Below are 25437 nucleotides of genomic sequence, written 5' to 3' on the forward strand. Positions count from 1 at the left end.
TCCTGCAAAGCCTTTCACAGTTTAGTACATCAGCCCTTAAGAAGCACCCTCAAAAAAGAAAGGCATTCATTTTCTCCTCAGAAAAGAAATAAAAAATCTGAACAACGAAGGTGAATCCTGATGAGTGAGTTGCAACTGCCAGCTGAATTATGTAATATTTTTTGGCTAGCTCTGCAGCTTTAAGAGTGCCCCCAGGAACACGTTAAATTAGTCTACTATTATATACAAAAACAAGTAATTCTTCTTTTCATTGGTTCCCATCAAGCATTTGAAACTCTGGTTCCAGTGGTGATTCCAAACCATATTTTCCCACTACCTTGGATTTAATTAGGCCTCTGAATCATTCTTTCATCTACAATTGCAGGCACAGTGATATTTTAGAAGGCAAAACTGGATGCTGCATGCATTCTTTACAGTCAGAGGGGAATTTTGAAAGCCATTTGCATGGGTAAAACAGCACTGTTCCCCGTGTGGGTAAAAGTATGCGCATATTGCAACTACATGCGTGACTGTGTCCATATTTGGAGGAGATGTTCCTGGGGGTGGGTCAGTGATGAAAACCACATGCATGTTTGAATTTTCAAAAAGATGGGCATTGTTTTCTACAACAGAAAAAAAGTATCCACACAAAAAGAAGGCGGAAATATGTCTGGGTACTTTTTCTTAAGAAGCCTCTTAACTTGTGACATTTAAACAAAATGTGGTTAAAAACAGAGGAAAACCAGATTTCCTTATTTTAAAACAATTTTCTGCTTCTTGGTCTTATAATTGTAGCATTGTTGTTGATATGATCCTTTTTTTTTTTTAAATTTGTGACTCAAGTTATTTTAATTCTGATAGTTCTATATATAGGGAAGGAACTATAAGCAATTAGCAACATAAACACTAAAGCAAAGTACATGGAGTGATAATTTTGCTTTACCTAATTTTTCTGTTTTAAAAAATTAACTAGCCATTTCTTTATCTCTTCTTGGTTCACGGTTATTTATAACATTAAGCAATGCTGGATGTCATTTTTGCCTACTATGCACGCAAAATTTAAGTGACAACACATGCAAGAGATATATAGACTAGTACAGGGTGGCTCATGGAAAAGTAGCCTGCCTCCAATACCAGTGCCACGCAGGCAGGTTACTTTTCCATGGACTGCAATGTAGATCGTATATAGTACATAGTACATATGTATATCATATGTTTGTTTTATATCTACTTTATAGATGATAATGCGGTCTGCCTATATAAAGTGTGCATAATCTTAGATGAACTTTGGGTGGACTTTGTACATAGTGTAAGGTACTGTAACAATGCACCCTTTCTACATCTGTCGGAAACCATCATTTCAGTTTTGTCAGGCAGCCGTATGTACGGTATATTTTTACAACCACAGTTTTGTTGTGGCTTCCATAAGTGAGTACCGTCCAGGAAGGTTTCTGCAAAAGCTATTTAAGAAAGAAAACCTTACTTTGGTAGACATATGGCGAGACTTGGTTCCATGAACCTCTAATGAACTTGGAGAAACTTCCTTCTTTCCCCCAAAGAACTGATTGGATTTACTCTTCACACACGACAGCTTTAGTTTACCTTAGCAAGCTTCAGTGATTCTTACAGTGTGGATTTCCCCTTTGCTGTCAGAAAGGCTTTCTTCTCACAGTTTAATCTAGGTCCTCTTTACTTATGAGATTGGGGGGCAGAGTTAGCAGGGCGGTTATTGGGAATATTCCAGCAATGGGAGATTCCATGGGAGTAGTGGTCACCTAAGAATGGCAGGGGGGGGTCCATCCCCCACAGGGGATGAGACTGATGGTGTGAGTCACTGGCGGGATTGGTGTGAGAGTTTGTGGACAAGGGTGCTGGAGAGAGACAGCAGGCAGCCCCTCTTCTATCCTGAAGCCCAGCTTGTTCTTTGGGCTCCAGGATAGGAGAAGACGTGTGGCCTTTGTCTGCTGCTTCGTTGGAGAGGATGTTCTTTCAGGGGATTCCAGGAGGAGTTCCAGCCAAAGGAGTTCCCAAAATTCAACAGGGAAAAGACTTACTGGAAGATTGGAGTGCACCACCAGGTATAGATTGTGTACATTGGGAAGAGGATTTCCTGAATCCTGAAGGGTTTCTGAGGGAGAGGAAACCATTTGGAATAAAGGAAAGAGCAACTTTCTTGTGTATGTGAAGCTCAAGGAGCATGAAGAATTGTATTTAGAAAACTGTGCTGGAGAAGAATTGTGCTTGTCATGTATGTGTTGTTTGCTTTGGGGTAGATTTTAAAAGAAGCGCGATCAGCCTACTTTTGCTTGCGCATCAGACTCAAGCAAAAGTACGCTGGATTTTAGTAGATACGCGCGGAGCCGCGCGTATCCACTAAAATCCTGGATCGGCGCGTGCAAGGCTATCAATTTTGTATAGCCTGCGCGCGCCGAGCCGCGCTGCCTCCCCCCGTTCCCTCCAAGGCCGCTCCGAAATTGGAGCGGCCTCGGAGGGAACTTTCCTTTGCCCTCCCCTCACCTTACCCTCCCTTCCCCTACCTAACCCACCCACCCGGCCCTGTCTACACCCCCCCCTTACCTTTGTCGGGGGATTTACGCCTCCCGGAGGGAGACGTAAATCCCCGCGCGCCAGCGGGCCTGCTGCGCGCCGGGCCGCGACCTGGGGGCGGGTACGGAGGGCGCGGCCACACCCCCGGGCCGTAGCCACGCCCCCGTACCCGCCCCCAAAACGCTGCCGACACGCCCCCGGAACGCCGCGACGACCGGGCCCGCCCCCCGACACGCCCCCCTCCGAGAACCCCGGGACTTACGCGAGTCCCGGGGCTCTGCGCGCGCCGGGAGGCCTATGTAAAATAGGCTTCCCGGCGCGCAGGGCCCTGCTCGCGTAAATCCGCCCGGTTTTGGGCGGATTTACGCGAGCAGGGCTCTGAAAATCCGCCCCTTTGTGAAGAACTCTCTGCAGTGCTTTTTTGTATTATTGGACTATTTTAATTTTTTAGTAAAGTTTTCTCCTAGGACAAGCAGGATGGTAGTACTCACAGATGGGTGACATCATCAGATGGAGCCCGGCACAGAAAACTTTTGCCAAAGTTTCTAGAACTTTGACTGCCATGCCCAGCATGCCACTATCTGCGCGTCCATGCGGGGTCCCTCTTCAGTCTCTTTTTTTTCCCGCAAAGTAGTTGCCTCGCAGTTCTGGAGCTCTGCTCTTCCTTTTTTCTAAAAGAAGTGTTCCCGGTTGTTTTTTCCAGCATTTTTCCTACGCCAAGTCCCTCTTCTCCGGTCGGTGCCGTCCAGTGGCATGGTAAGTACTTTTTTCCCCTTCGTTACAGTCGATTCTCTGCATGTCGCTCCTTGGTGGCCACCAGCCATTGACCGCTCACCGGCTATTTTTTATGGCATCATCTGGTTATCAACGGTGCCCCTAGTGTCCGCAGACCATGTCTATTACTGATTCGCACGAGATTTGTATCCTCTGCCTGGGGGCGTCACACGATATCCGCGGGTTCCATCTGTGAGATCAGGTGACCTCTAAGGGCCCTCGTGCCCAGCTGAATTAGATGAAAAAGCTTTTTGGATCCAAAAAGTCTGATCCACCCACTCCAGCATTGGGGGCATCGACTCCTAGAGGCCGATGGGAACCGTTGGATACACTGTCCCTTTCCACTCCCCAAGCGGGCCCCTCTTGCGAGAGAGGAGCCGGAGATAGGCCGTCTCTGATGTCGTCACATTCCAAGATGCCGAGTTCTTCAAATTCTTCGGCGCCGGGGCAAGACTGTGCTGAGCACCGCTGCAAGCACTGTCACTGGTCGCCGTTGATGCATGGCCCCGGAACCAATGCAGCATTGGCAGCCACTGTGCCACCACCGAAGCGACCCTATGGGAGGAATCATCGTCCTCTATCAGACCCAGGAGTCCTAGGCATTCCCCACAGATATCGGTGCTGGGCACCGAGCCTACTCCTCCTCTTCCATGAGTTCTAACTTCACCGGACTTCCAGGAGAAGATGGACTGCAGGGTTCAGATGGTGGTGCTGCGGGGTATTGAATTGCCCCCGGCATCGGCCCCCATACCGGTGCATGAGCCTGCACCATCTCTTTTGGTGCCCCTGCTAGAGCGCCTGGACATCCTTCTCGGCGTCCTTCTGATGCAAACGGTGCCTGGGGGACCATTGGTTCCCCAGCAGCCACCGATGCCCTCTTCTGGAGCGATTGCCATTATTGGGTCCTCTGAGGAGGAAGATTTTCTGTGGCCACTGGCACCTTTGGGTCCACTTGTGCCGCAACCAGAGATCCCCAGTCCCATTCCTGGGCTGTCAGGAACCTTGGTGCCACTGGTGCTTTTGCTGCCCTCAAGGCCATCGGTGCCCATACCGAGGAGCTTGGACAGGGCTCATCCACATAGGCCCTCAAGGGACCATAACAAGGACCCCATTTGACCCCTGGGAAGATGATACCTCAGCATCTTCTTCTGAGGAGTCCGATGATCTCCTTTCGGAGCCTTCTCCACCAGATAAGAGGCGAAGGTCTCCCCCGGAGGATCTTTCCTTTGCAGGCTTTGTCTGGGCCATGACTGAAGCCATCCTGTTTCAGTTCCTCACAGAGGAGGATGCTCGATGTAAGATACTGGAAGCCCTCCAGTTCGTCGTTGCACCGAAAGAGATAGTGGCTGTCCCAGTCCATGATATCTTTAAGGAACTTCTCCTCCTGGTTGTGTCACATGATGTCAGTTCCTCCTGTTAACAGGAAGCAGATGCCATCTACCTGGTTCAACAGGCTTTGGGATTTAAGAGGCGCCACCTCCCTCACCAATCAGTTGTGGTGGAGTCCGCTCTCAAAAAAGCTAAGCGCTCCTGCTCCCACACCTCTGCCCCTCCAGGCCGGGATCACAGGGCGCTGGATGCTCTAGGTAGAAAGGTGTATCAGGGCGCTATGTTCATCACCTGTACCATCTCCTACCAATTATATATGACCCAGTACAACTGGAGCCTGTGGAAGCAGGTACAAGAGCTGCTGGAATGTCTGCTGCAACAGCAACAAGATGCGTTCTCGGTGATAGTACAGCAGGGTCTAGAGGCAGGAAAACAGAAGGTGAGGTCCACTTATGATGCTTTCGAGACAGTGGTGGCAGTGGGCATTGATGCCCGCAGGATGGCCTGGCTCCATGCCTTGGACCTACAGCTGGAAGTCCAGGAAAAGCTGGCTGATCTGCCCTGCATAGGAGAAAATCTCTTCAGGGATAAGGTCAGGGATGCGGTAGCCCAATTGAAGGATCACCATGAGACCCTTCAACAGCTGTAAGTTAGCGCTTCCGATCCACCATCCTGTCAGGAAGTCCTCACGACTGTTATTACTTGTAAGAATGTGAACCATGGGCTGAGGTGAGCGGTGTCTTCGCTCACAGGGAGGAGCCCTGTGAGCCTCACCGTCAATAGGCGCGGTCTCAGTGGTATCAGACACAGCTGTGGAATAGAGTCTTTATTAAGAGAGACGAAAGGCGCAGCCCACGGAGCGGGAGGTGCAGTAAAGGTATAGTTCTGAGCAGAGGGGTATACCCAAGGGTGATACCTTCGATGTGAAGATCCGGTAGTGGCCGCAGAGCAGGGTATGCCAGGAAGTCTCTCAGTAGTGTAGGATTACCTCAGACATGCTGATCCAGTAGTGGTCCGTGGAGTGGGGTACACCGGAGAGGTGTCTCAGTGGTGATAATGAGATGGGAGTCCAAGGTGCAGGAACCCCAAAGAGTGTCCAGTAGCGATGGTGCGGTAATGACCTGCAGTGCAGGGTATACTGGAGTGGTTTCTACTGGGAAGATGTGGTAGTGGCCCGTGACATGGGGTACACCGAAGAGGATCCCACAATGAGGCTTGGTATCGTAGAAGTCCGTAGTAGTAAGGTACTCACAGAAGGTAGTTCCAGGAGAGGTCCTGGGGAGCGGGACAAAAGGAAGTCCAAGGCAAGAAGGCCCTCCGAGGAGCGGATAGCCAGAGATGAACAAGGGCCCCCGAGAAGAGGGTACCCAGAGCATCTCACGCCAAGTGTAGAGTCTGGAACCGGAAGTCCAAGGATGGAGTGGAATTCAGCAACGAGGGAACTCCTTGCTAACTCGTCAAACCGAAGGGCCAGCCAGCTAAAGTACAACAGATGGATGACGTCATCTGGAGGATACGTCCCCGAGGTTCCCGCCATGATGTGTACAAAGGTGGCCCGTGTGCATGCCTAGGAGATTCCTGAAACAAGATGGCAGTCGGCAGTGCCCACGCCATCCCAGGAATGCCAGGCTGGTCGGCGGTGGTTGGTGGAGACCGCCATTCGGCCAAGAGATAACAAGGCAGCAAAGAAAGAAGTGAGCATTAGTTGTCGCAGCCATCTGCGACTGGGTGTAACAGCGACAAGGTACGAGGAAATCCTTCTATCGTCAGAGGAAAGACTACCCTTTGGCCTCATGGGCTTACACACCCTCTGCTGGTTCCAGGGGTCGGTCTCGTCAGCAGTGCATCCCCAGGCCTCAGCCAGCCCCCCAGCAGAGCCCCACCACGAGGTTTTGACTGGAAGCGAGGGAGCATGAGTCAGTTCGCTGTACCCCCGGCATCTTGCCCTCCAGTTGGGGACAGGCTGCTCCGCTTTGCTCACCACTGATCCCTCGTAACGTCAGACCGGTGGGTTCTCACAATCATCCACCAAGGGTATCGGTTAAATTTCAGGGACGTCCCAGCGGACTTTCCCCCATGTCCATCGTGGGTTTTGTCTGCTTTGAAGGAAATACTTGTGACAGAACTCTCCGCCCTTCTAATGGCAGGAGTGGTAGAACCTGTTCCCTTTCACCAGCAGGGATGAGGGTTCTATTCAAGGTATTTCCTAATACCAAAGAGAACTGGGGGCCTACGCCCTATTCTTGAGCTCAGAACCTTGAAGAAATTCCTTCAGAAGGAAAAGTTCAAAATGGTCTCTCTGGGCACCCTGATCCCACTCTTCAGGAGACTGGCTCTGCTTCCTCGACCTGAAGGATGCCAATGCCCACATTGTGATCTTCCCGGGTCACAGGAATCTCTCCAACCTGGAGCAGGGAATCCCTTTTCAGCTTGCCCCACCTCAGGTGGTGCTTACCACTGATGTCTCCCCCTGCGATTGGGGGGCGCATGTGGACGACCTCCACATGCAGAGTCAGTGGACGGCTCAAGAATCTCTATATCTGATCAACTTCCTGGAACTTCAGGTGATTTGTTATGCCCTTTGGGCATTTCTAGACCGCTTGTCCCACAATGCAATCCTGATCCAGACAGACAAGTGGCAATGTGGTACATCAACAAGCAGGGAGGCACAGGGTCATTCCTCCTCTGTCAAGAGGCAGTGCAGATTTGGTCCTGGGCTCTTATCGCAGGGCATGCTACTGAGAGTGATGTACCTGGCCAGAGCAATGAATGTGGTGGCAGACCATCTGAGTCGTACATTTCAGCCACACGAGTGGTCACTGGATCCAGCAGTGGCGGCCTGGATTTTCAGCCAGTGGACCACTTTGCTTCCTCCTGCAACTGCAAGGTGAGCAAATTTTGCTCCCTGTTCAGGACAGATGGACTTCCAGCCTCGGATGCCTTTGTTCAACATTGGGACACAGGTCTCCTGTGCACGTATCCTCCTCTTCCGCTGGTCATGAAGACTCTCTTGAAGCTCCAGTAAGACCGGGGGACCATGATTCTCATGGCCTCATACTGGCCCAGACAGGTTTGGTTTTCACTCCTTCAGGACCTGTTGGTCACAGAGCCTATCCAACTGGGGACCTCGCCCGATCTGATAATGCAGGATCGGGGCAGACTGCGCCATCCAAACCTCCGGACTCTAGCTTTGACAGCCTGGATGTTGAGCGCTTAGTCTTGCAGCCCCTGGACCTCTCTGACGATGTGTCCCAGGTGCTGGTAGCTACAAGGAAGTCTTATCGACTGAAATGGAGGAGGTTCTCCATCTGGTGCGAGGGGCTTGGCTTCGATCCCTTCACCTGTCCCACTCTGAAGTTACTGGACTATCTGTTTCACCTCTCTGAAGCTGGGCTGAAAATCACCTTGATCAGGGTGCGCTGGCCCATCTCTGTTCAGCCCATAGTAGGATGGTTTATGTGGGGCCTGCTTCAAATGAAGCCCCCCTCTGGCCTCCTGTTGTGTCCTGGGACCTCAACGTGGTATTGGCGTGGCTCATGCGAGATCCTTTCAAGCCTATGCTCTCCTGCGATCTGAAGTTCCTCACCTGGAAGGTTCTCTTCCTGGTGGCGATCACTTTGACTCGTAGAGTTAGTAAGCTTCAGGCCTTGGTTACGTATCCACCCTACACTAAATTCTTTCATGATAGGGTGGTCCTGCTTACGATTCCCAAGTTTCTGCCTAAGGTGGTGACTGATTTTCACCTCAATCAGTCCATCATTTTGCCCATGATTTTTCTGAGGCCCCATTCACACCAGGGTGAATGGGCTCTACATACGTTGGACTGCAAGAGGGCCTTAGCTTTCAATTTCGAATACACAGCAGGCACAGGCAGTCCACTCAACTATTCATATCTTTTGACAAGACTAGATTGGGAGTTGCAGTCGGCAAGCAAACTGTCCAATTGGCTGGCGGATTCTGTCTCCATCTGCTATGCACAAGCAGGCCTTCAACTTGGAGGCCGTGTTAAAGCTCACTCTGTGAGAGCTATGGCGGGGTCGGTGGCCCACATATGGTTGGTTTCCGTCGCTGAAATCTGCAGGGCTGCGACATGAAGTTCTCTACACACATTCGCTGCCCACTACTGCTTGGACAAGGATGATTGGCAAGACAGTAGCTTCGGCCAATCTGCCCTTCGCAACCTCTTCCAAGCTTAAACCCAACTCTCCCTATCTGAAGCACATAGGGAGGTAGTCTGATCACAAGCTATCTTACAAACAGCACCACAGTTGTTTTTGTGCCTGTTGGCATCCAGTTCGGTGCTGGTTGGTCATACTCTATGCCGGGAACAACCTGTAGCTTGGTATTCACCCATCGGTGATGACTACCATCCTGCTTGTCCTAGGAGAAAGCACAGTTGCCTACCTGTAACAGGTAGTCTCCTAGGACAGCAGGATGTTAGTCCTCAGGAAACCCGCTGCCATCCCATGGGTTCTATTTTATTTTATTTTTTCGCTTGTGAATTCTGTTATGACACTGAAGAGAGACCCTGCGTGGATGTGCGGATAGTGGCATGTTGGGCATGCTCAGTGTGCCAGTCAAAGTTCAGAAACTGACAGAAGTTTTCTGTGCCGGGCTTCATCTGATAGAGATGTGAATTGTGTGCCTGATCGTCTTAACGATCGGGTTCGGCTAGAGGGGGGAAAAAATCTGATCGTGGGTGATGTGAATCGGAATTGGTTCCGATTCACATCGTTATTTTTTTTATAGTGAGGCCCGACCCTTTAAAATTAACCCCTTACCTTCCCCCACCCTCCCGAACCCCCCCAAAACTTTTTACGATTACCTGGTGGTCCAGTGGGGGCCCTTTGCCCTTACCGGGGGCCCTTTGCCCCCGGTAAGGGCAAAGGGCCATCGGCGCCATTTTGGCTGCCACTCAAAAATGGCGCCGATGGACCGATAAAAAAACCCCCACCCGACCCTTTAAAAATGACCCCTTAGCTTCCCCCACCCTCCCAATCCCCCCAAAACATACCTGGTGATCTAGTGGTGGTCCTGGGAGCGATCTCCTGTTCTCAGGCCGTCGGCTGCCACACATAAAGATGGCGCCGATGGCCCTTTGCCCTTACCATATGACAGGGTATCCGTGCCATTGGCCGGCTCCTGTCACATGGTAGGAGCACTAAATGGCCGGCGCCATCTTTAAAGATGGCGGCAGCCATCTTTACGACAGCGGTGGCCATCTTTAAATACGGCGGCGGCCATCTTTACGAAGACGGCGGCCATCTTTAAAGATGATGCCGGCCATCCATTGCTCCTACCATGTGACAGGGGCTGACCAATGGCACCGGTAGCCCCTGTGACATAGAAGGTCAAAGGCTATCGGCGCCATTTTGAATACCGGCAGCTGAGGGTGTGAGTGCAGGAGATGGCTCCCGGACCCTCCGCTGGACCACTAGGGAGTTTTGGTAAGTCTTGGGGGGGGGATCAGGAGGATGGGGGGTTGTTTAAATTCGCCTCTTTAGACGGCCGAATAATTTGCCGAAGATTTGTTGTATTCGTGGGGAATCACGATACGTTTCGCTTCCCCAAGAATACAACGAATATGGCCCTATACGTTGCAGATTACAAATACGTAGGAAATGAATGCACACCCCTACCTCAGGATTCCACTCATCAAGTTGAAAGATCCTCCATTCATGGAGAGCCCTTACCGGGCAACGTGACTTGCCAAACTGTACCAGTTACTCTCCGCACCAGAGCTCTCCATACGGAATCGCTCTCCTTCTTTGCATTTGAAAGGGCCATGCACCCTATCGTCCTGGAGTTACACTGGTTGCAAGTGCACCAACCCCAATTTGACTGGGCCTCCTTGGATTTCTCCCGCTGGGGCCCAGAATGTCACGGGAGGTGCCTTAAGGAAGTCTCGCCCTTCATTTGCATGCCTATGACTCCAGTGATGCCAGGACTGCTGCCCCAATACGCTTCCTTCACGGACGTATTTTCCAAAGAAGCAGCTGATATTCTTCCTCCACATAGGCACTATGACTGTGCCATAAGACTGAAGCCCAATACTGAGCCACCAAAAGGACAGGTGTACCCTCTCTCAGCCAGTGAGAATAAAGCAATGTCAGAATACATTGAAGAAAATCTCCAGAAGGGCTTTATCTGACCATCAAAGTCGCCAGCCGGCGCAGGCTTTTACTTCGTGGGGAAGAAGGACGGTACCCTACGTCCATGTATCGATTACTGAGGTCTTAATGACATCACGATCAAAGACTGTTGCCCCTTGCCATTTATCTCGGAGCTGTTTGACCGGCTGCAAGGGGCCAAGATATTTTCAAAGCTTGACCTGAAGGGGGCCTACAACCTCATTCGCATTCGGAGTGGTGATGAATGGAAAACGACCTTCAACACGCGAGACGGCCACTTCGAGTATCTTGTAATGCTGTTCGGGTTGTGCATTGCACCCGCCATTTTCCAAAATATGATGAACGACATCTTGCGGGACCTGCTGTACAAGAATGTGGTGGTCCACCTGGACGACATACTAATCTTCTCCCAGGATTTGGACACCCACATCGCAGATGTCAAGCAAGTACTCCACCGTCTTCGCGAACACCGGCTGTACACCAAACTCTCTAAGTGTGAATTTCACAAAGAGTCAGTGCCTTTCTTAGGCTACATCATGTCAAAAGAAGGCTTCCAAATGGATCCTCACAAACTTGAAAGTATCAAGAATTGGTCCCAAACCACCAGCCTAAAGGCTTTAAGGAGATTCCTGGGGTTCACCAATTATTATCGAAGCTTTCTAAAAAACTTTTCTTCTTTAACTGTACCCTTGACTGTGATGACCCGCAAGGGTGCCAACGCTTCAAAATGGTCAGCGGAGGCCATTTCCGCGTTTGAGAAATTGAAGACTGCCTTCTCCACAGAACTGTGCTTGCGGCATCCAGACCCGAACAAGCCCTTTATCGTTGAAGTTGATGCTTCAGATATGGGTGTAGGGGCTGTGTTGGGCCAAACAGAAGACTCGAAAGCCTTACGTCCCTGCTCTTTCTTCTCACGAAGATTTTCTCCAGCTGAGAAAAACTATGGGATTGGCAATAAAGAGCTCTTGGCAATAAAGCTCGCATTTGAGGAATGGCGGCCTTGGCTCGAAGGCGCTCAACATCAAATAACCGTATTCACGGATCATAAAAATCTAGAGTATCTCTTCCATGCACAACGTCTGAATTACAGACAGGCCAGATTGTCCTTATTTTTTAATCGTTTTGATTTTGTGTTGAAGTACCAACCTGGAGATAAAAATACCAAAGCAGACTCTCTGTCGTGCTCCTTTCATTCAGAGGATGTGCCTGATGAGCCACAGCACATAATTGACCTGAAGAAGATCCTCTTGGCATTCACTCAGTCTGTACCCGCTGGTAAGGCTATTGTTCCAAAAAGACTTAGGAAGAAAGTGCTCTTCTGGGTGCATGATTCCAAGCTGGCTGGTCATCCTAGTCAATGCTGGACCCTGCTCAAGATACAGAAGCTGTATTGGTGGCCTACCATCAAAAGGATACCTATTCCTACGTGGCATCCTGCACCAATTGTGCTAAGAACAAACCCGCTTCTGGACAACCTTGGGGTCAGATGCAACCTCTGCCAGTTCCGGAACGACCCTGGCCACACATCGCTACTGACTTTGTAGTCGATTTACCTACTTCCGGAGGAATGAATACCATCTGGGTGACAGTGGATCGATTTAGCAAGATGGCACACTTCGTGGCACTCCCTGGCATATCCTCAGCCTTGGAGCTTGCAAAGCTCTTCATAAAGCACATATTCTGCCTCCACGGACTACCTTCTCACATCGTATCCAACCGTAGGTCCCAATTCACGGCACAATTCTGGAGGGCCTTGTGCAAATTGTTTGACATCTCTCTAGACTACACCTCAGCCTATCATCCGCAGTTAAATGGCCAGACGGAATGGATGAATCGAATAATGAAGCAGTTTATTCGAGTTTATGTCACGTCCCGACAGAATAACTGGGCCAAATTGCTTCCATGGGCTGAATTCGCCATCAACTCTCATCCAGCAACATCTACTGGATTGTCACCTTTTGAAGTAGTCTATGGATGTTCCCCAACACCGCCACGTCCACTGAAGCTTTCAGTGACGTCCCCAGCAGCTCAATCCACTGCTGATGATATCCATAATCTGTGGGTTCAGACAAAGGACATGCTAATCAAAGCGAGTGACCGTGCTAAAAAGTACTACGATGTGCACCATTCGCAAGCTCCAGTCTTCAAGCCAGGTGACAAGGTGTGGTTGTCAACCAAGCACCTCAGACTTAAACTACCCTCCTCTCGGTTTGCTCCTAGCTATGTGGGACCATTTCCAGTCCTTCAACATATTGGCAAAGTCACCTACTGTTTGAAGCTACCACGTGGTCTCAACATCCATAATGCTTTCCACATTTCACTTCTGAAACCGCTCATACTCAGCGAATTTACTTCCAAATCTCATGACCCACCTGTCATCAATGCAGAAGATGACTTAGAGTACAAAGTCGAAGAGATTCTGGATGTTCAGAAAAGAGGCAATACTTATGAATACCTCCTATCATAGGAAGGTTTCGGCCCCGAAGAAAACTCTTGGGAGCCTCAGACCAATATCTTGGACCAAGAGATGCTTCGTCAGTTCCACATCACGTATCCTTCAAAACCCAAATCTGGTACCTGAAGAGGAGATCTCCCTTTGAAGGGGGGTACTGTTGTGACCGTCACTGCCCGATGTCTCCACGCCGCCCTCCTTACCTCTTTGGTGACTCCCTCCTTGGTTGATGGAAGTTTGCCTGCCACGGCATCATCTTGCCAACCTCCTCCGGCGTCCCCGGACCAGCTAGACGCTGCCTTTCACCATGTTCTCCTGAGACCTAGGGGCGCGCACGCTGCATGGCCCCGACTCAAGCATCAGCAGTGGCGCGAACCTCAGGGGCAACCCCCTGAGATGACATCATCATCTTCGGATATTTAAAGGTCTTTCATTTCGCTAACTGATCGAGTTAGCAAAGGGTTTCCTACCTAGCTGCCTCCAGGTATTGCTGCAGATGGGATTTGCTCTCCGCATACCTTGCTACTCTGCCTCCTCGGACTTTACCAGGGGTACCTGCTCCTCGGGGGCCTCACTCTCTCTTTTACTTTTCAGGTCGCAGTCTGGAACCGGTACTCGCTCCTTGAGGGCCCACGTTCCCGGACCTGCTACTGAATATAACTTCTACCAGGAAGTCACCGCTGCCTACAACACCAGTGAGTTACCATCTCTCTCTCAGAGCTTTTCCTGGAACCAGGTACTCGCTCCTCGAGGGCCTACTTCATTCCAGCTCCTGGGCTGTTCTAAGAGATTACTGTGTGAGTGTTACCATCAAGGTTCTGTTCCTGAACTCTGCATACTCTGCATACTCACTATCTTAGTTTCTCTACAGCTCAGCCTTCCTGGGATCGCTGTTCCAGTGCCTGAGGGACTACAGCCAGCCGGGTTCTTCCAGCTCACTACTGCCACCTCTGGTGGTTCACAAAAGCAGTTTAATAAACAAACTTGTGTGTGTCTGTCTCCCAACTCTGAGCCTGACCGGTGGTCTCTCTCAGGATCTTATCCCGGGAGCATGATCATCTGCCACCGGCCCAAGGATCCACCCACAACTATCACAAATAATAACAATCTCTCAGGGGTTCTTCATAAAAGGCCCATATTCTTAGATTGGGAGGATCACTTTTGTCTCACGGCTTGGCTTTTGAGAGGCAGCGATTACAATTAAAGAGTTATTCAGAGCCAGTTATTTCCATCCTACTCCAGGCTAGAAGGCCTTCTATTTCTCTGGCTTATATCAGGATCCGGAAGGTCTTTGAGTCTTGGTGTTTGGAGCAGCGGCTGGATCCACTGAGCATGGACATTCCTCACATTTTGGCCTTTTTGCAACAAGGGTTATCGGGGTTGGCCTGTAGCTTGCTCTGCGTGCAAGTGTCAGCCTTGGGTTGCCTTAGGAGCAAGATGCAGGGGAGCTCCTTGGCCTTGCACCCTGATGTTGTTTATTTTCTGAAGGGCGTTAAGCATTTACATCCTCCAGTGCAGAAAGTTTGCCCTAATTGGATTCTTAAGTTGGTTCTGAAAGTGCTCTGTGGGCCTCCATTTGAGCCCTTGCGAGGAGCTTCACTAAAGGACCACACCTTGAAGTCAGTGTTTTGGTGGCCATTTGTTCGGGCAGATGGATTTTGGAGCTACAGGCTTTGTCTTGCAGAGATCCTGTCTTGCAGATTTCCAGTCACAGATTTATGCTGCATACGGTTCCATCATTTATGCCAAAGGTGGTATCCTCTTTTTATGTCAATCAGACAGTTGAGTTGCTGGCTTTTCCGGAGTGGTCTCAGGATTCGCCGCAGTCTAAGGAACTTCATCCTTTGGATGTTCGCTGAGTTCTGTTATGGCATCTCAAAGTCACTAACAGTTCTCAGTGATCGGATCATGTCTTTGTGGTGTTCAGTGGGACAAAGAAAGGAGTCGAAGCTTCTAAAGCCACAATTTCACGGTGGCTGAAAGAGACCATTTGCTAGATTTATATTTGTAGAGGTTGAAAAGCACCGTCTGGTCTGCATGCGCAGGCTGCCTCCTGGGAGGAGTGTCAATTGGTTTCGCTTCAGGAGATATGTAGAGCTGCGACATGGTCCTCTCTTCATACTTTCACCAGACATTACCCTTTGGATGTTCAAGCGCAAGATGATGGCGCATTTGGTGAAAGTGTCTTGCGTGCAGGTCTTTTGGGTTCCCAACCAGGGTAGGGGTGCTTAGGTACACCAGACTTGTCTGGACTGACCTGGGTATGAACAGGAAAGGAAAATTGGTTCTTACCTGCTAATTTTCGATTCTATAATACCACAGATTAGTCCAGATACTCATCCCCTTGCTGCTGAAAGACCGAATTTCCTGTTTAGTTTCTCAGAGTGTATCCATAAATTGTAAACAGGTTGAGCCCTACAGGTTATGCGATTATAGTTCCTTGACAGGAAGTCGGGGCTCCAATTAAGGGGGCTCCAACCCTGAGTTAACTGTTTGCCCTGGTTAGGGGATCAATTTCGTCTACACATTGACTTTGGTACAGGTCAATACTGAAGGACTGCAGGTGGCACTCTTGGATATTTAGCAGTGCCTCAAAGTTTTGTTCTCTGCCTCCATCTGCTGGTAGGGATGCAAAACCCACTTGTCTGGACTGATCTGTGGTATTACAAGAATGAAAATTAGCAGGTAAGAACCAATTTTTATTTCTGTACCTATCCCCACCATATAACATAGTATCATAACAATGATGGCAGAAAAAGACCAAATCTGTCCAGTCTGTCCAGCAGGTTTCTTATGGAAGTAACTGCTGCTCCATGCAGGTCACCCTATTTTTCTCTGTTAAGGGTAGTAACTGCCGGTCTGTGCTGGTTACCACCATGCCTTATATTAAAGGTAGTAATATTTACATTCAAAACCAAGCAACTAACAAACCCATAACAAAATTACTGCTAGCAACATTATTATGGGGTGAGCGGTCTTCTGATAATTCAATGTTGCTTGAAACTGCTTTGCTTTTGGACTTGGCCATAGAAGCAGTCCAGTGCTTTTTCCCTAATGTTTGCCTGTTAGTACCCTAGACCATAAACGTTGGGGCCTAGCATTGGCTGTCTCTGAATCCTGTTTCTCTGAATCATTGGCTGTCTCTGAATCTGTTTCTCTCAAAGCGGAGAGCAATGTTGCCTTCTGTTGAGGGTAGTAGCAACTGCTGCTCCATGCATGGCACTGTCAAACCTATATGTAGTATATGTGTAGCGTAAAAGTTACCTTAATTCTTCATTTCCATTTTGAGAACAGCAGGGATTTTCTGTGTTTGTCCCATGTCCTTCTGAATTCCATCACCGTTTTTTCTTCACCATGTCCTTCTGAAATCAATTACTGTTCTTTCTTCCAGGAGGGCGTTCCATGCATCCAGCACTCTTTCCGTGAATAAATATTTCCTGACATTGTTCCTGAGTCTTCTCCCTTGGAGTTTCACATTGTGACCTCTAGTTTTACAGCTTCCTTTCCATCAGAGGAGATTTATTTTCTTGCACATCATTAATTCCTTTCAGATATTTGAAGGTCTGTATCATATCTCCCCTGTCTCTCCATTCTTCCAGGGTACAAATATTACGATCCTTCAGTCTCATCTCATATGGATTTCCATGCAGAGTTCACACCATTTTGGTCACCTTTCTTTGGACCGTTTCCATTCTGAACTTATCATTTTTGAGTTGAGGTCTCCAGAACTGAACACAGTATTCCAGGTGAGGCTTCACCAAAGAACTGTACCGTGGTATTATTACCTCCTTTTTCCTGCTGGTTATGCCTCTCTCTATGCATCCCAGCATCCCTCTGCCCTCAGTCACTACCTTATCACATTGTTTTGTCACCTTCAAATCATCAGACCCTATCACCCGAAGGTCTCTCTCCCAGTCCTTGCACATCGGTCTTTCACCCTCCACCTCTTGCCCTTGACCCTTGCCTTATCCTCTCCACTCAGCCCCCTTCTCTTTCCACCTTTTCACTCTCACTTTCCCCCACCTCCTCCTCTCTCTTTAGCCCTCTTTCTCCTTCTTTCTCTTGCTCTCAACCAGGGGCGGATTGGCCTATCGGGGGATCGGGCATCCCTCGGTGGGCCGATCGCTCCAGTCACGTGGTCTGCCTTGCGCGGCCGTGACAGAGCCGCGCTCAGCAGACCACGTGATGTGTCCTGGGCCGGCCTGGGCAGCGAATACCCGGGCTGGTCAGACATCGTGAATCCGCCACTGCTCTCAACCACCTCTTGATCTCTCTTCTTCCTGCTCCCACCCCTCCCCCTCCTCTTTCTCTCCCCCATCACTGCCCACCTCCCACAAGAAAAAGGACAAAGGCTCAGTAGCCCCAACATAATACCATATTATATTGGGGTCACTGAGCTTTCATCATTTGACTTGTGGAGGCGGTTCGCTCTTTTCTCCCCTCATCACCTCCTTTATCTTTCTGCCCTCAGTCTCTCCCTCTCTTACTTCCACCGGCCCTTGCTCCTGCTCCCAACACTCTCCTCTCCACCATTCAACCCTCCACCTCTATCCCCATCCCCATCACCATCCCCTTCACCCTTCAGGCCACTCCTCTCACCAACCATTCCAAACACCTTGTTCTCACCCCTACCCTCCTTCCAGCCCTCTTCTCTCTCCATTCTTGCTCTATCCCCCTGCCCCACCTCCTTGTTGTGATAAAAATAATCAGTTATGCTTTATATAGTTTATGTGAAGAATGTATGTTAGAAAGAATGACATTAATTATAAACAGGGGGCAGAGGTGGAGGCATTTGCATGGTCCCCCAACCAAAAAGGTGGTCCGCTGTCCCTGTTTCAAGATAATTGACTATGAATTCATAAACAGAATCAAATCCCTAATTCCTGGAAATAGTTACTTATTTGATTTTTCAAATCAAATTTTGGGCTTGAGAGTTTCTACCTAAGTAGATTGTCAAAACAGACAGGTTGTATTCTCAATTACCTACTCTTATTATGTATTTTATTAGGATCACTGGCAATTAGTAAGGCATGCTTCTAGTGTAATGTGTTGTTTCCTGCTTTCAATGAATGTGCATATGAACCAAAGTGTGTATAAGAGGAAAGCAGGAAAGAATGGAATACTTATGCTATTAACTACCGTTATCTCGATCAGCAGAATTCCAATCAAAATCATCTTCTGTATCCTGTTTCCAGTCACATGCCTCCCGGTCAAAGCTGCAGTCAATTAGCACATCTGAAAAGAAAAGAAAAGAAAACATTTGTTGCAATCTAACTGCCTCATTCACTAAGGCTTTTCTCCTATTCTATGTCTATAGAAAAATACCTTGATGCATCAGGTCCTATATTTGTAAAATTTGTCTTAAATATGGCTCTTGCCAGTATAGAACTGTCCCTTCTTTAATAATAATTAAAAAGAAAAGTCACTGGTATATTCAAGAAACCCATTGGCAACGGCAAGTGTGCAAAACAGTTTTCAAGACCTTTTGAAACATATTTAATTATCTTTGTTTTCAGGGAGGGAATCTCACTGTTGCCTTCTTTTCAAATAAAAGTGGACAGCAGCAATAGTCATGATTTAGATATTCAAATCCTTACCAATGTACAACGGTGGTTCTCAGCCCACTCCTCAAATATCCCCAGTCCATCTGATTTTCAGGATACCAACAATGATTATTCATGAGATAGATTTCCATTCATTGCCTCCATTGTATCCATCCTATTTATATACAGGTGCAATCAACAAATAGAACTAAGTGAGGAGCACATAATCCTGGGGATGCTTGAAATATGACTTTCCAGAGACCATGAATGATCTAGAATGACCCTTATTTATAGGGAGAGATGCTCCATCTAAAGACAATACATTATTCAATTGCACTTCTGAGCCATGACCCACTATAAGGACTTCCATAGTAGAATTTAACTATAGTTTATTGCTGGCCATCTATATCCTAATTACCTCCAAGTCATGGTTTACTAGGGGGCAGATTTTAAAAGCCCTGCGCATGTAAATCCAGCCGGATTTATGCACGCAGGGGACTTGCACGCCGGCGCGCCTATGTTGCATAGCCCACCGGCGTGCCTATGTTGCATAGCCTGCCGGCGCGTGCAAAGCCCCAGGACATGCGTAAATCCCGGGGCTTTGCTTGGGGGCATGTTGGGGGCAGTGCGGCATTCAGGGGCATTCTGGGGGTGGGGCCGTGGGTGTGGAGCCAGCCCAGGGGTGTTCCGAGGCATGGCCGAGGCCTCCAAACCAGCCCCCAGGCTGGGGAATGGCGCAGCCGCAGCTTGCCAGCATGCACAAGTTATGCCTGCCTTGGGCAGGCGTAACTTTCTTAACAAAGGTATGGGGGATTTAGTTAGGGCTGGGGGGTGGGTTAGGTAGGGGAAGGGAGGGGAAGGTGGGGGGGGGCCAGAAAAAAGTTCCCTCTGAGGCCGCTCCGATTTCGGCCTCGGAGGGAACGGAGGCAGGCTGCTCGGCTCAGCACGTGCAGGTTGAACAATTTTGCACCCCCCTGCACACGCCAACCCTGGATTTTATAACATGCGTGCGGCAGCGCGCACATGTTATAAAATTGGGCGTAGATTTGTTCGTGCGGGGTTGCGCGAGCAAATCTACACCCGCGCATAACTTTAAAAATCTACCCCAGAGTGTGTTATCTCCTCTTTATCTGAACCTAAAAGGATGTGGAGCTGGATGGAGATCATTAGCCAAGATGTAGAAGTTAGTACATTTCCTAATAATATCTGCTAAAGGTTTCAGATAAATATTAAACAAAAGGGGAGACAAAATGGAGCCTTGAGGGATTTCACAATTCAATGACTATGGTAATGAACCAAGCTCTTCAAAGGTTGTAAGTTGAGAACAACCTCTAGGAAAAATGTAAACCATACTAAATCTGCCATCAAGACCAAGAGCTTTCTGCTGGTCTATTAAAATAATATGGTTCATGGTGTCACAAGTATGGGTTAAGTCTAGTAAAATCAACAAAGATGTGGGCTCTCTATCACAAGACAATCCAGTAAGGCTATAGTAATAGTTCTGCTACTATGATTAGGTCTAAACCTGGATTGTCTATGATCTAAATAACCAACCACATTATTGTGTTTACCTAATTGTAAGGCTACTACTTGTTCTATTAGCTTTGCTAAAAATGGAATAGTTGAAACCAGTGGAAAATTGTCTAGGTTGTAAGGGGAGCAGGGTGTTTAACATTCCTTTTTGGATATCAGAGGTGTGCATACATTTTTTTTTTATCCCCATTTCATTTTCAGGTCAGGGTGGGCCATTTCAGTCCACTTCCTGATCGGAAATTTTTTTCATTGCCAATTTTGTTAAAAAAATCCCCCCTTCAAATGTAATTAAATACAATGCCCCCCCCCAACTTCCTGATCCCCCCAAGACTCACTGAAAATCCCTGGTGGTCCAGCGGGGGTCCTGGGTGCAATCTCCCACTCTTGGGCCATCGGCTGCCAGTAATCAAAATGGCGCCGGCAGTCCTTTGCCCTTACCATGTAACAGGGGCAACCGGTGCCATTGGCTGGCCCCTGTCACATCTTAGGAGCAATGGACGGCACTCTTGTTGGACTACCGGGGACATTCGGCAAGTCTTGGGAGGATCAGGAGGGTGGGGGGTTGTATTTAATTAAATTTGAAGGGTTGGGTGTTTTTTTTTGTTTTTTTTTTACTAGATGTGCCCTTCCCCTCCCCCCCCCCCCCAAAAAAAAATGATAGGAAAACTACACAAAATTTCATGTGTTTCCTTTTGTTTTTTTACTTCCCAAAATGCAAGGAAATAGGAAATATCGTTTTTATTTTCTATTTCATTGCAAACGACTGCACATTTCTGTTTGATACTGCACTTCCAGCACATTATGGTGGATTCTACTTGTAATCAGAAATGAGAGATGGTGCCACAATTGAAAAGCATTCCATGCCATGCAGAACACATGTCTTCTTCTTGGGATAGTGAAGACATCTCAACAGCCAAGGAGAACATTGCATCCAGATATGATGCCATATCAGATGCATAATCCATGAGTTGCTTAATGAGTCAAATACATCTTATTCACACCTCTAGGTTTGAGATCTTACGTATTGCCTGTATCTCATGCATATTTATTGTGGATATCCTGAAATCCAGTCTAGGGCTAGGAAACACATGACATCTGAGTTGAAAAGCATTAATATAAACTATATCATTATATTTTTTGTTATTAAAAACAAAAACATTAAACATTTCTAATAGTTTATTTTCTTCTCTCTTTTGATGGGAAATTTGCAATTATTTACTTCTACAAAAAGGAGTACTGAAATTGATTTTCACACTCTTAGCAAGCAGTTAGAAATATCAATCTGCAACATATTACCTATTATCAAGTGCCAGCTTCGATATAAAGTTTGGCAACTATGATACACCAGTTATTTTTGTGCTCAGCTTACCTCTGTTTTACCCATGGATCTAGATCTTGACCATTTTATAAAGTCATTGGCATAGTCTGCTTTTTGTTTTTCTCTCTCTTATGTTGTCTAACATACCATCTGTCATTCTATATTATTTCCAATGTTATTACTGATTTTTTTCTTTTGTTTGATAAAATTAGAGGTAGTGAGGGGGATTAAGAAAAATCAATTAATTTATCTATAACAGCATTAAGTTTAAAGCTAACTCAATGCTTTACCCATTTTTTAAGTACCCTTCATTTTTTAAAACTTAGACATCTGCTTTCAGATTCAGCATCACCATCCTTCAGAAAACCTTGATATACAATTTCATCCAAATTGATTGAAAACAATTTAAAAGCTTATTCAGAATGCTACTGCTAGACTGATTTTCAACCTTCCTAAAAGAGAACATATCTCCCCAGTACTCCAACATTTACACTGGCTTCCCATTACTCACCGCATAAAATACAAAATCTTAACCACTATCCACAACCTACTTTATAACCCTAATTCTATATGGCTCTGCTCTATGCTACACATATATAAACCAACAAGACAACTCCGTTCCACAGACAAATGTTTACTGGAAATTCCGTCAGTCAGATCTACTAGCTTAGCCCTAACAAGAAACAGAGCTTTCTCAGTTTTTGGTCCTTCCTTGTGGAACTCTATACCAGACAGTATCCGAATGACATCTAATTGAAATGAATTCAAAAAGATGGTTAAAACCTTTCTATTTAATGAAGCATACAATCTCAGTACCACCATTTAAATGTTTACTCTGAATTATCTATATCTGCTTGATACTTGTAAAGAAAGAATTATTTTGTTTTATTGTGTCTTATGTTCAAATTGTTTTATTGTGTATGTAAATTGTAAACCGCCTAGACGGACACGTAAGTGACCCCATGTGCGGTATATAAAAAACTTTTAAATAAATAAATAAAATTTTGGAGATCATTTTCCTCTTTAAACGTAAAAATATTTGGTTTTCTGACTTTTTTTTTTGTTTGAGTACTTGATACTATTAATGTGTAACCCCAATGAAGAAAGGATAAAAAGATTAAGCTCTTCAGCTTTGAGAAGAGATGGCTGAGAGGACATATAATAGAGGTCTATAAAATAATGAGTGGAATGGAAGGAGTAAATGTTAATCAGTTGAAAAGTACTTTTGAAAAGTACAAAGACTATGGGACATACAATGAAATTACTAGGTAATACATTTAAAACTAATAAGAGAAAATATTTTTTTCTCAATGCAACATTAAGGGGTAGATATTCAAAGGGGTACGCGTGTACGATACGCGCGTACCCCCTGAAAACCTACCCCAAAACCCCCTGTTCGCGCCGAGCCTGTTTTGCATAGGCTCGGCAGCGCACGCAAGCCCTGGGATGCGCGTAAGTCCCAGGGCTTGCATGGAGGGGCGTGCTGCGAGTGACGCGGCGTTTCGGGGACGGGCCCGGGGGTGTGGCGCCGACCCGGGGCGTGGTCGAGGACTCTGGACCAGCCCCTGGGTCGGGTGATGGCTCGCCAGCAGCCTGCTGGCGCGCGCAGATTTACGTCTGCTTTCTGCAGGCATAAATCTGCCAACAAAGGTAGGGGGGGTTTAGATAGGGCCGGGGGGGGGGTGGGTTAGGTAGGGGAAGGGGGGGGGGAAGGTGCGGGGGGAGGTGCGGGGGGTGGGGTGGAAAGAAAGTTCCCTTTGAGGCCGCTCCGATTTCGGAGCGGCCTCGGAGGGAACAGGCAGCGCGCGCCGGGCTCGGCGCGCACAGGTTGCACAATGAGCACCCCCTTACGTGCGCCGACCCCGGATTTTATAAGATACGCGCAGCTACGCGTGTATCTTATAAAATCCAGCGTACTTTTGTTCGCGCCTGGTGCACGAACAAAAGTACGCGCGCGCAGAAATTTATAAAATCTACCCCTAACTGTGGAATTCGTTGTCAGAGGATGTGGTGAAAGCTATTGGTGTAGCTGTGTTTAAAAAAGGTTTGGACAAGTTCCTGCAGGAAAAATCCATAAACCATAAGATGGAGTTACAGTAATCGACTGCTTATTCTTGGGATAAGCAGCTTGGAATCTATTCACTCCTTGGAATCCTACCAGGTACTTGTGACCTGGATTGGCCACTGTTAGAAACAGGATGCTGGGCTTGATGGACCTTTGGTCTGACCCAGTAGGCAAGTCTTAAGTTCTTATGTTCTTATACATTTTAAAATGTGCTTGGACACATTGCTTGTACATTTTAAAATGGGTGCTACCTGTTGCGCACACATGTATGCCCGATTTTATAACTTGCGTGTGCAGGCTGCAGTCGTGCACAAGTTATAAAATTGGGGGTCGGCGCGCGCAAGGGGGTGCACAATTGTGTACCTTGCGCGTGCCGAGCCGCGCTGCCTTCCCCCGTTCCCTCCCCCAACCTTCCCCCCCAGCCCTACTTGACCCCCCCGACTTTTGTCTTACCTTTTGCGCCTGCCAGCAGCCTGCCGGCACGTGATCCTCCGACACAGCAGCAATGGCCGCTGTGTTCGAGGCCTCTGGCCCCGGCCCTCCCTGCCCATTTTTGCAAGCCCCAGGACTTACGCGCGTCCTGGGGCTTTATGCGCATCACCGGGCCTTTTTAAAATCGGCCCGGCGCTCGTAACCCCCCCTACGCACGTAAATCCTCTGGATTAATGCGTGTAGGGCTTTTAAAATCTGGCCCACTGTGTATAATATATACACACACAGTTTCCTCGGAGTTCAGGCAGGTCAGTTCCCAAGACTGGGTTATGCACCTATTCACCTCTGCCATCAAATGGAGCAAAAGCTGACATCACGGCCATATAGTCCCACCCCGACATCAGCCCCCCAGTATTCCCTGTCTACAGCAGATGGTGGACAGGCATTTCCCTTTGGGGGATTCCCTGTGAGTAAAAAAAAAAAAAGAGAAAAGAAAAAAGAAGTTTAAAAGGAGATATCAGAAAGACAAGACATCTATATAGCACCACTTGCCTCCTGAAGTGATACCGTGCGGTCTCTCCTTCTATAGAGTGCCTTCAGTCTGGTAGCCTTGAGGGGCATGGATCTGAATTTTAATTAGCGGTTTCAAGCTGAGAGAGATTTGGGGGTGAAGGCTTTAGCCCTCTCCCCACCCCTCCTCCATAGCCAGACCTGTTCTTGCTCTCAGCCATGGAAGGCTGAGCTCAGGTAAAAGTTTTTTACTTTAAAAAAAAAAAAAAAGAAAAAGAAAACAGTGAAAACAAGAAAGAAAGCAGGAGAAAATGTCTGTTTCCTTGGCATTCGGCTGTCCCGCTCATGTCTCTGGGGAGTTCTGTGAGATGAGGGGATAGTGCAGGCATGGCAGGTCGAGTAGCCATTTGGCTAGGCCCTGCTCCAGGCTTGTCCTTTTTTGGCGCATGGTAGGCTGTGAGGTAATTTTGCATGTTTTTTGCTGCGGGCTGTCAGCACGTACCTGCGTATTCATTGTGCATCCATTCTCGCCTGTGCATCCCATTTGGGTTTTCTTCTTTCTGGAATCACATCTTATGTGTCCAGCTTAGGTGTTTTCCTTAGTGTTGGTTCTGGGCACCCAGTAAGGGCGTCTAGTTGGACTATTGGCCTAGGTGCATGTGCTTGGATGCACATTTTTTTGTGCATTCATTTTGAGCGTGGCTTATACACACGGGTACTCTAGGTGCGAGCCTTTACTGGTCTGCACACTTACAACTGTGGCACCTGCAGCAAAGAAGCCTAAACATTTAGCTATTTCTGCTGCATGCCACATCAGGGCTATT

The 25437-nt window shown here is 47.8% G+C and overlaps 1 protein-coding gene across 2 annotated transcripts in view; it reads right to left on the minus strand.

The window, feature by feature from the left end:
• The window catches only part of EGFL6 (EGF like domain multiple 6), a 149488-nt gene that overhangs the window by 13241 nt on the left and 110810 nt on the right, over positions 1–25437 (minus strand). For both annotated transcript variants that reach the window (XM_029604336.1, XM_029604335.1), the window contains one exon: positions 18352–18447. In XM_029604336.1, coding sequence (XP_029460196.1) covers positions 18352–18447 — 96 coding nt within the window. The remainder of the gene's footprint in view (positions 1–18351; positions 18448–25437) is intronic.

The sequence above is a fragment of the Rhinatrema bivittatum genome, chromosome 5 (assembly GCF_901001135.1).
Source record: "Rhinatrema bivittatum chromosome 5, aRhiBiv1.1, whole genome shotgun sequence".
NCBI classification, from domain to species: Eukaryota; Metazoa; Chordata; class Amphibia; order Gymnophiona; family Rhinatrematidae; genus Rhinatrema; species Rhinatrema bivittatum.